General features: G+C 41.2%; 1 protein-coding gene across 1 annotated transcript in view; it reads left to right on the top strand.

Annotated features, from left to right (window-relative positions):
- Positions 1 to 2,490: 2,490 nt before the first annotated feature.
- The window catches only part of LOC104471314 (glypican-5-like), a gene marked incomplete at its 3' end in the record, with an annotated part of 59,296 nt that continues 50,504 nt past the window's right edge, over positions 2,491 to 11,282 (top strand). The window contains exon 1 of the mRNA XM_010086607.1: positions 2,491 to 2,644. Coding sequence (XP_010084909.1) covers positions 2,536 to 2,644 — 109 coding nt within the window. The remainder of the gene's footprint in view (positions 2,645 to 11,282) is intronic.

Genomic DNA, 11,282 nt, shown 5'->3' with positions numbered 1-11,282 from the left:
TCAACCTGGGACAGTGTCTGGCAGAGGAGGGCAGGCGAGCGTGCCCAGCCGGTGATGAGTGTGCAGCCCTCCTGCTGCTGCTTTTAGCAGCCTGCTGGCTTGTGCCAGTGTGTGGTGGTCTTGTCTTAGGAGCTTTCAGCGGGGTTCAGGACTTCAGATTTGAGTGGGCAGAGTTGTTTTTTCCTATTTTTGAGATTATATAGAAGCATGAAACAAATCTGCCTCCCAAACGGTATGCTGAGTCAGCCCAGTCTCTGACAACTTCGATGGTTGTGAACTGATATAAAAATGTAGGTAATTGAAATATTTCACTTTGGTTTTGACCTTTTTGATGTAAATTAGCTGTACTTTGAGATGAGAGTTATTGTAAACTGGAAGCAATATTTTCAAGTCAAATAAGACATTTCAACCAGCTTGCTGTTTTTATTTTTTTCCTGGCAAGGGAGGTTTGCTGAAGCTCCTTTCTGCAGTTTTGATCCCAATGAGCTGTTGACGTGGAGCTGGCCCTGAGCAGAGCCTGGTTGTTTGGATGTTTTTCTACTGCTTTTTTAGTGTGCATCCTTGTAAGCTCTTGTTTTTAATCATCCTCAACTACATATGGAGTCTTGCAATGTGTGAAGCTGTGAGGCTGGATGGCGACGATTAATCCACTGTAATTGCTCATTAATATTTCTGTCCCAAGACCTGTTCCAGGCACTCTGTGGTGACCTGGTGAAATCCTCTGGAGGAATCTGGCCTTTTGGAGAATGGGGGCTGTTTCCATCCATTCATACCCTCTGGTCCCATTGGTGCTGTGTGGGGAGGGCTTGCCAGCAGCGCTCACAGGGATTTACACCAGAGATCCCCGTGGGCCCAGAGGGGTGGGGACAGGCCAGCTCTGGGGCTGGGGACACGGAGGGTGCCAGTGCCTCACTGCTGCCTCGGCCTGACCTCCTGCCGGGATGCCACCACGTGCTGTCAGGTGTGGAAACGTGGCAGGGCAAGAGCAGGGAGCTCGGCCTCCAGCTCTGGCCTTCGTTGGAAAGGGTGTCTGCTTCCTCAGAGCCGTGCGAGGCCGGAGGGCTGGGGATGGAGGCTGGCAGCTGTGGCCCCTTTCCCTCAGCGCTGCCATTTCCACCTCGAGGTGGAGGGAAGGAAATGCCTGAAACACCGGCGTGAGGCTTCCTGCTGGGGTACTCTTGTTTTAATGAGAAATTTCATTGGAAATAGCTGCTTTTTAATATCCTGTGACTTTTTGGGCTCTGGTATTTCTTGATGCATGACTCTGGTTTTGGACTTGCTTTACTTAATAGATCTTTGTGCTTTTTTGTCCCCTTCTTAAAACATATATTTGTGAAGCACCAGAACATATTTGTCTGTAGTCTGTAAAAGGCCCTTTCTGGAACCGGCAAATCCTGTGGCGTAGAGCAAATATTCCCTGAGTGCCCCTTATGCCTCTGTGTGACATAGGTTTCCTAATCAAGGACACTAAACTTCCTGAAGTACATGCAAAGCTGAAATGATAAAAAAAAAATCCACAAAAATTAAGTTTTTAATCAACTTTCAACTTTGTACATGTGAGGTAAGAGTGATTGCAGTGCCTTTGTTACATATCGGCAGGCTAGAATTTGGTTTCAAAAATTTCAAGGTTATTGTTAAGTAGATGAAGGTCTGCTAGGTTTAAAGCCAGTTCTTTCTGGTCCAGGTGAATATTTGTTGTCTTTCACTAGAAGTTAAGCCTGGGAATTGAAATAGAAGTCTCTAACTTCCCAGTGGTTGTAGCTTTGGGTCTCAATGTGGAGTCAGTTTTTTATCTCTGGCCCTAGACAGCTAAACTCGGGCTGTTGCATGAATCAATTCTGTTGTGGCAACTATTGCTGCTTGGTTAGTTTTGATATCCAATTCAGAAAGTAACTACACATGTTAAAACTAGAGAGAAAAGGAAAAAAAACACTCCAGCTACCACAACTTTCAGAAAACTGAAATGCCTTTTTTTTTTTTTTTTTTTTTTTCTTTTCTGTTGAGCTGCTTATGAGTTTAAACATTCTTGAGAGGCTTCCTCAAGTATAAGAGGTGCATATAGGTGGTTCCCCGAGGCAATACACAAGTGAATATTGGACCCTAGTTTGAGGCACGGTTTACACTCAGATATTCAAGTTATGATGCCCTTAGCACAAGGAGTACAGTTGAAATGTTGCCCCTTAAAATGTGTATCTTCAGTGATTCTGCTGTGCCCTTGACTGTTTAGATGATTTTGTGCCCAATGCTTTTTACAGTGTAAAGTAAGTTTGTGGCTTGTAATGTGATGTTATCCAAATGTATGTGAAAGTCATAAATTAGCGTCCTTGAGACAACAACCAAGTTTCACAATGTCATTCCTTATGGGTTGTGTTTTGTTTCAGAATTTTAAACATGGTTGTTTTGAAATTAAGAGGCATTATTTATTTTTAAGGTGTAAGTTGGAAGTTTTTCTAATTATTTTGTCTGTCTTGTTTGCTTTAAGAGTCAGATTTACAGATCTGTCAACAGAGAGCACCAACGTGTTGTACCAAAAAAATGGAAGAAAGCTACCAGGCGGCTGTTCGAAGGGAGAGGACTCAAAGTATCCAGGCGCTGAACTTTGAACTGAAGTACATGATTGTTGGTCATATCACAGCTTTTCAAGGTAGGAACTTTTGAGGTATTGCAGTCCTGAGTAGTTTATAGAAGTGTTCTTTGCAATCAAAGCGAAAAGCTCCTTCCTTTGTGTTTCATTTCTCTCGCATTGCATGCTATAGTCACTGGCTTATGGTTTACTTCCCTGTTCTGTGATGATTGTGCTTTTGGAAAAAAATTATGGCACTTAATCTTGACTGGTATTTTAGTCATCTGCATAAATCTAATTAGGAATACATTTAGGCTTCGACCTTATTCCTCAGATAATTTTGAAAAAGATTGGCATGGATTTTTTTGAGGCATTTTCAAATGTCATTTAGGTGCCTCATGGTTGGTTGTGCTTTTTGATATTCTCTTGTGTTGCCAAACCACTTACAGGTGTAGAAAGTTAAATGAAAATGCATGTGTTCCTTGATGCTATACAGTAAGTGCTCTAACTGTTATGTCAAATGAGAACACAGCTCATTCTTTGTGTTAAAATGTTTCACTACCTGGCAGGTCATGTGAACAGTGATCTGTTTTCAAGAATTACAGCCTTGTAGTTAAATACGAATACATGAAGGAACCTGCCCTGAAAGTCCGTTTTCATAACCTTTGCTGTTCTCAAAGCTGCTTTGCTCTAACAGGTTGATGTAAGTCTATGGAGTTTCTTCATACAGATGGTTATTGTCCTATTAAAGGGAGGGAAATTCTTGTGTAGGATTGTGCAATTGTACAGTGTTGAGTACTGGGGACTTTTCTCAAGAAGGGCACTTAAGCATAGGCTGTGAACTTTAAATATATGAGAGCTGAGTGATTAAATCAATCACTGAGTGATGAATCCAGCTTACTGACTTCTGTGGGCCTAATATGTGCTTAATTTTAACTCACTGCTTTGCTGTGTTTAGTGCTGAGCACTCTCATGGAACGGGTTTTGAAAGGAATCCAGTGGTTATTAAAGTACAAAGTGTTGAGGTCTGTATGATTAAGCCTATTGTTACAAGGCAGTTTTTATCAATAGTAGCATCTCATCTCGTTTCTTCCATTTGAGTGAAAATACTATAAATAAAGGGTGTGATTGACAGTTAATAAGAGATAGGACTTTATCTAAAATTGACAATAAGCGATGATGGAAGTCTGAAAGAGACATGCTTTTGGTAGTTTACCACTCTTTCTTCTGTTCTGTACCAATGCATGAGAAATGGCATTTTGAGTTATTTTAAAATTAATTATTGAAAAATTTTTAATATCCATCATGATTTAAAAATTTGGTTGGAGGGCACTTTGGAGGAGCACTGTAGTAAAAGGGTGGCTGTTGGCATTGTTAAATGCTGGTAAGTTATTCAAGCAATCTTTCAATATCATGATTGAATAAAGATAAGGTCAGAATAGATTAACCTACCAGCCCCTTTAGGTCAAGCCAGGGGCTTTGTTTTCCATTGCTGATGAAGCCTTTTGATGGAATGAAAGAAGTAGCTAGAGATTTCACACACTTTAAATTTACAAGCATTTTCTGGAAGTGGGTAAATAGGTTGTTTGTTGTAACTTGTTATGGCTGGCCTTCTGTCTACATTAGATGGGAACACTTGAAAAATTTAACTTTTCACTCTTGCATTGGGAGCTGCTTTTGTTCTTTGGTTTTGTCCCAGGTGTCAGTGAAAGGCCTCTCTTTATCTTGTGCTTTATAAACATTCCATTGCTAAGACTAATACTGTGTGAGACATTTACTGAGAGGGAAGATCTTTGCATTGAATTAACTCTGTCCTTTTGGTCTGTTTTGGTTTGTTGCTATTTTGAATAATACATGGTGAATGTGCTGAAAGCACCTGTAGAGTCTGAGAAAAGAAATATCCTTATTTTAGAAGCTTTCAGGTGCCTTTAAGATTTCTTTTTCCTTGTGGCAGGGAGAACTGTCTCAGACATGCTAAAAAATAGCAATTTATTCATTTGTATGTGATGGTGTTTACCCCTTCAATTTTCCTGCACAATTTACTTTCTCTTATATGTACACATTTCTAGTACTGTTAGTGTTGTCAAAGCAAAGCAGTAGTTAGCCTTGCTGTCTACTACTAAAGAAAATAAATCTTAACTGCTTTCTATGCACTTTTAGCTGACAATGCTGTTAATATACCCATACTGGTGAAGTAATTTTCAGGGCTAATACAGTATAAGAAATGGATTTCCAGGAGTCCAGCTTTGAGGACATAGTGGTGGGAATTAAATTTCAGTGGGAAAAGAGCAACTTTTTTGGAGGGCAAGGGACACTTTGTAAAGTTTTAATCTTTTTTCTTTTGTGGAAGTCAAAAGACACTTAGTTCTGAGGACCTGCAATTAAATACCGCAAGTATCAATAGGAAAGAGCTTTCTCATGTGAGTAGGAGTTTTGATATGAGTTCAGTTAAATATTCCCTCTGCGTTGCCTGGGTACTGTAGTTGACTGGACATTTTGGACTAGAAGAAATTTTGTTCTGGTTTTTCTTTTTGAAGTTGAAAATGGTATTCAAGTAGCTTTGCCCACAGCTGAAATAAGACAGTTTTCACAGGTGCTGTATTTAGCTGTGCAAAATAATTAGTCTGTAGCTCTTGATGAAATATACCACAGCTGTGGGCAGGCTTGTTATACTTGGGCTAATGCCCAGTCCGTATGTGTGGACAGCCCTAGCACTGTGGTTCGATCATGCTATTTTTCGCCCTTCAAGGTTTTCAATATTAGCAACCCAGTCATTGCTCAAACAGTAAATCAAGCTTCTGTGTGGATTTTTTGTGGTTTTTTTGCTTGAACTCCTGTCTCTAATGCTGTTGCTGTTACACCTGATTTGATTAGGAAGAGGCACATGGGTGCCAGCTGCAGGCTGTAAAATGCCCTCCCCATTAGTAACAGGACGGGAGGAAGGGAGAGAGGCAGGAATGAAAGGGCCAGGTGGGAAGCCTATCATCAGAATCAGCTCCTGGAAAATCATACATTGTCACAAAATCTTTTGGGTGTTTGGCCTGTTGGATGTAACCAGGTCCCTGGAGGGGGGGTGGTTCATGGAAAGCTGCTGAATTCACTTTCTCTTAATGTTTTGGTCTATGGTGTAGCCTAAAAGCCATAACTGTGCTATTAGTCACTCTACAGATGTGTTATTAATGCCTTTGACTCTATTTGGAGCAGAGAGTCAAGGTGGAGTAAGTGGATGAGATGTGTGAGTGTGCCAAAGTGTAATAAGAGCAGCATAACAGAGGAGAATGTGTCTGTTGTAATGATCCTAGAATGTCACCCTCTGGCTCTTCACTGGTGGCTTTCTTTTGGATGCGTTTTGGAGTGGGTTGGTTTGTCCCATCCAAAGAGGTACCTGTCTTTCTGACTTTGCTCCTGTGGCTGCAGCCTGAAGTGTCCAGCAGAACTATTTAGAATGATCAGACAAGATGCTTTCATTTTGTAGCTCACTTTCTCCTTTCGTAACCAGAAGATTCTCCCTTGAACTTATTGTTTTCATTGTCCCAACCTTTTTTAGACTTGGGCATAAGCAATGTGTTGTTTTATCTTAGATTCATGTTGTTGTGCTGATACCACGTTACTTGGCACAGTCATCCTTCTGTTCCCCCCCAGTTCCCTCATGCACTCCCTGCACTCCTCGGGGACACTTCTAAGCAAGGCAACTGATTCATTGTTAGGGGATTAAAAGTGGCGTGGGTGTGCAGGCTGAAAGTTGCTGTCAGAAGAGGTATCAATAGTCCAACGGGAAAGCTTTGTTGTGGGCAGACAGCAGAGAGAAACCTGTCTTCCCTCTTGAGTGACCTTTGTGGAGTGCTCAGAGGTGCCATGCAAGGGCCCACAGAAAGCTTGGCTCTGCTCCTGTCATCTTATGCTGAGGCTAATTTGAGGTAATGAGAATCCAAACAGTGGTAATTTATTTGTTCTACTAATGGTCTCTGCAGAGATGCAGAGCAAGATACTTTGAAACCTACATCACGTTTCATTCACCAAATTAGCAGGTATCAGAGAGACAGTGGAAAGCTTTGTTTGAGCTCTCAGTTTTTAAAAAAAAACCACTATTTTTTCCTGCACTTCTTGTTTTTCAGCAGGCAATAGGAATTGTACACTCACAGCTTCTGAAGAGAAAGCTTTTTCATAAATGAAAGCATGTTGGTCATAAAGCAGTAACTTGGTGTTGTTTCTCTGAAACAGCATTCGTTTGTCCTTGGAGGGTCAAATGGCAGGGGCGGGTGTTCCCCTATTCCCCCAGCTATAGGAGGGGAGGTTATTAGTTTTGTAGCACTCTTTTCCTCTCACCCCGAACTGAAGGGGTTTGTCAAAGCTGTGCTTATGTTCTGCTTTATACGGAATGGGGAGATGCTAGATGGGACAGCTTGCTCTTATTTCTAATAGCAGGAGCTGCAGTGCCATGGTTGTGCACACGCATTGTTTTGCTCTGTTATCGTCTGATCCAAGCAGGCAACTGGGAAGGAGGTGAATGCTACAGGGCTGGGTGGGGGGACCTAGTTGTAGCAAGGATGGAGCCCAGGACTCCTGGTTGTTGGTAAAATGCCTGGAAGTTAATGCCCAGTTAATCCAGAAAGACCTTAAGCACAAAGTTTTCGACCTGGCATCCTCCCTGGTGAATGGGAGGAGTTGTCTGATTTCTGTGGGTCTTGGAAGGGACACCATTAGTGGGTCCAGTAATCATCTGACCTGAATGTTCCCAGAAATTAGTAATGTAGTAAACTGGCATTCAGAGCCATATGGAGTCACAAACATTCTCCACTTTTAATTTGGCTGAGTTGCAGTGTTGCTGATGCTTTCTTTTACTGGATTTAGGAATATCAGCTTGAAATAGGGCTGGCTGGTTAATGGTGTTGAAGTGCAATGAAATTTACAAAACAAAAAGGACTTGGCTGGAGAAGTGCACTCTGGTTTGTAGTTAATTCCTATATGAAGTGTAGTCACAATGCTGGAGATTGCAGTCTAAAATCAATGAGCTATTTAAAAAAAAGCCAGCCATCACCGACAGTGCCTCTGATTTCCCTTATTTACTGCTGGATTATAGAAACGCAGAAGTGTTGTTTTTTAAATGGGCTTTTTTTTGTAATCCTGTAGCACTTGGTCTTTTATTCAGACAAATTGTTACCCTCCCCTTTCCACTTGTGCAATCTTGCTAAGAAGAGTACTGTCCTCTGCTGACCTTTGAGCTGAAAGCTGGCCAACATGTATAACTTGGTTTTGGCTCAATGTAGAAATGACTCCCTACAGAGGGACGGGTGGAGAGAAGCTCCATTAGAGTATTTCTGTCCACCTACCATACACTGTTCATTCCTGTTCCAGTGCACTAAACAATCTGGAAACCTTTTTAGCAGTAGCCTCTCATGTTTGCACTGTGTGCACGTGGACTAGTGCTGTCTGTCTTGTGTGTGGCTCTAGGTGGGAAAAGACTGTCTTCATCCACATGACAAAACCAGCCTTGTTTTTGGCTGCTACTGTTCTCTGTTGAAATGTAAACGTAGCTCTGTCTGTAGCTCTTAAGCACTTCTGGAAAGGACTTTAGTGTGCGTGTTATTGGTGCTAGAGATGGGTAAAGTGAGGCACAGAGGAGGGAGATGTCTTTCCTGAAGTGGCGCATCATACCACCGGAAGAGCCAAGAATGCAACTTAGTTTATCTTTGTGACATCTTCTGATCCCTCTAATAAAGTATTTGTGATTTCTAGAAACCTTGGAGGGGAAGGGAACTTTGCCTGATTGTAGTTTCCTGAAGTGTCTGCTGGAAGACTGAGAGAAGCTCATTTTGTCCTTGTTCTCGGCATGGTTGGGCTACTTTGCCCTAACTATGGACCAGGCCAGTGTGGCAGAGCAGTGCAGTATGAGGAAGGGGTATTCTGCATCAACTCTTTGGTGATAAGGTTCCTCCTTTGTATTTTGGTATTATCTGAAAGTTCGTAAATCTGGTGTGCTTACCATGCCATCAGTTTGGAGGAAGGAATTTCTCTGGTCTGCAATCTGCTCTAAAACAGTTCATGGTGGGTGGAGGCAACCAAAGATGATGAACTGTAGGGCAGGAGAGCCAGAGTCCATAGGAAATAAGTAGCCTGTGTAACCAAGAAACTTCTGTGCAATAGTGGGGAAGCATTACCCTTGTGGGAGATGGTCTTCTGATTCTGCCATCCTATTTTTATCCTCTTTATTGGTGCCGTCTTGATTGATGAAATGTCAACAACTGCCATGTATTTCCCCATGCTGCACAGAGGTACTGTCACACTGGGTGAGGCAGCAGGGCTGCCTGACACAGTCTTGTCTAGTGGCCAGTAAATGAACAGGGAAATATATCAGAAATACAAGCATACTTCCCTTTTTTTTACCCTACTGTTTGTTGGAGAATGATAATTCAAAGTGTTCCCAAGTCTAGGCTGAGATGCACCCGTTATCCATTGGTGTAATCGTCTGCTGATGGGCCCACTGTCCATTCATTCCTCTTTCACCAGGTATCTTTTAGCTACCACAAAAAAATTGGCAATGTTGACCACACGTTGACCACAATTTAATTATGCATCAGGTTGCTTGCTTTAAACGTGCTGCCTACTACTTCCATTGTGTCACTTGATTCTTAAGTTTTATTGTTTAAAACTATAGCTATTGCCAGTGTAATTATTCATCTCCTATTTGCCATTTATGGTTTTAGAGCCCAGGGCTTTGCTAAGGCATCACTCTTTGTCTGAATGGGATGAGGGAAGGGGTGTTAAATTTTTTCCTGTAATTGTCCTTTTCTCAGCGAAATATGAAATTAATAGTTTGCAGTGTGATATTCCCTAATGCTCTCACCTTTTATCTTCTGAATGTGCGAAATTAAAAGAAAATCTTGGAGCTGTGCCAGGGACTGTGAGTAAATATTAACATTGCATTGTAAATGCTGATTATTGAGCTCACTGTGTGGCTTGTGTGCATTCAATCTCTAAACATTTTGAATGGTGTGAAGTATTCTTTTTTTGTCTGAAAGACTACCTGTGATCCTTTGGAACAATACATTTTCAGAAGCTGTGTGCACACTTTTGTCAAGATTCTAGATTCAGGTTGAGATTTTCATGCTGTAGATGACAAGAGAATGAAAGTCTTTTTTTTACCTGGTATCTTGTGGTGTTCCATTTTTTCATAGAAATTGGAATCAGTGTGATGATCTGCTATCTGTAAATAATTTAAGCAATGTGCTTTGTTTCTACATACAAGCTGAAAGTTAAATGTGGAAAAAAACACAAATAAACCTTCACCTCTACAATTTTTCTATAGTGCATACTAAACGTAAAATGAGTGTGTGCAGAAGTTCATCCCAGCCTGTCGCCTCCTCTGAGGCTCTCAGTGCCTCTTGATTTTTTTCCCATACTGTTTCGTCTCCACAGTATATATTATAAAAATCAGGTATCCAATGTTTTTTTACTGTTTTCACTGTTTTTTTCATTTTTTTTGCTGAAGAGACAATTTCCTTAGTCAAACTCCCAGTCACATTCTCTCCTTGATAGTGCTACCCTCCTGCATCTAAAATATGCCTTTTGTCTTGTAGTTTCCAGTGTAGCCCATCCTGCTGGTCACCTGCGATTAGGATCTGTCTGTTACTGTCACAGACCAGTAATGCCAGCCTTTTTGTTCACTTAATATACAAAGTCAGATGGGTACCTCTTTGGTTTTTTCCTTTCAGGTTAGGAAGTGTGCGCTGTAAGATCCTCTGTGCCTTCATTGTCTTCCTTTAAATGCCATTAAAACTCTACTTAAGGTCATGATAACCAAAATACTTGTGAAAGGCCAACCCAAAATATGCTGAATCCACTGCCTGTTTTGTTGACAGGTTTGTCGTGCTCTTGCCCCTCGTTGTCCTTCCCCCCCGTGTATGTGTACCTATCGGCTGTCATCTTTCCTGATTATTGGCAGCTCTGAGCCAGGCACCACGCTTTATCCTGGATCTCTACAGTACCTGGGAGCCTGGGGTTTCATTAGCATCCCTAACTGCTGTAGTTGTGTAAATAACTGTTGACCTTGGTCATTTTTGTGCGTTTCTGGTTGAATTAATGTACCCCCCGCTGGTACCTTTTCATTTGGGCAGCTTGTTAGGAAGAGGAAATTGTTAGTCTTTAAAAGAACACAGGAAAAATCCAGGGGAGGAAATCACACTCTTTTGTCAGAAAATTCGGATGGCTTTATGTTTTCAAAATAGCAAATTGAAGTGGAAAATTTACTGAAATCTTAGGAAGAACACTTAATTCTAGTGATGTATGTTAATCACTATCTTGCAAACCATATCTAGTAACGAAGGTCATGTCCACAGAAGTCTTTATAGCATAACTAAAGCTAGAGACTATGTTGTTAATAGTGGATTTCTCCTTAAACATGAGAAAACCTTATAAGAGGTCTTATTTATTACACTGAAATGACCTTATATCAATCGACAGTGATACTGTGGAGTCACTAGCATTGTGAGGAGTTCACTGCTATAAGAGTTCCTGTGTGTTGTATGCAGGTTTGATTTATGAAATAGTGTGCAGTTGTTTTTCAAGAATGCTATATGCAGAACTGTGCTTGTGGATAACTGCATAATATTAGCCTTGCCAGAAGCTTATATTGGTAATCATTATACACTTATGAGTATCAAAGTTTTTGGGTTACTAGAATTACGGTGCTTTGAATGTTAAGTAAAAGTGTTATATTGTT

Source organism: Pterocles gutturalis, unplaced genomic scaffold (genome assembly GCF_000699245.1).
Source record: "Pterocles gutturalis isolate BGI_N339 unplaced genomic scaffold, ASM69924v1 scaffold9316, whole genome shotgun sequence".
NCBI lineage: Eukaryota > Metazoa > Chordata > Aves > Pterocliformes > Pteroclidae > Pterocles > Pterocles gutturalis.
The sequence above is the reverse complement of the archived record's forward strand: the minus strand, read 5'-3'. Positions and strand labels throughout refer to the sequence as shown.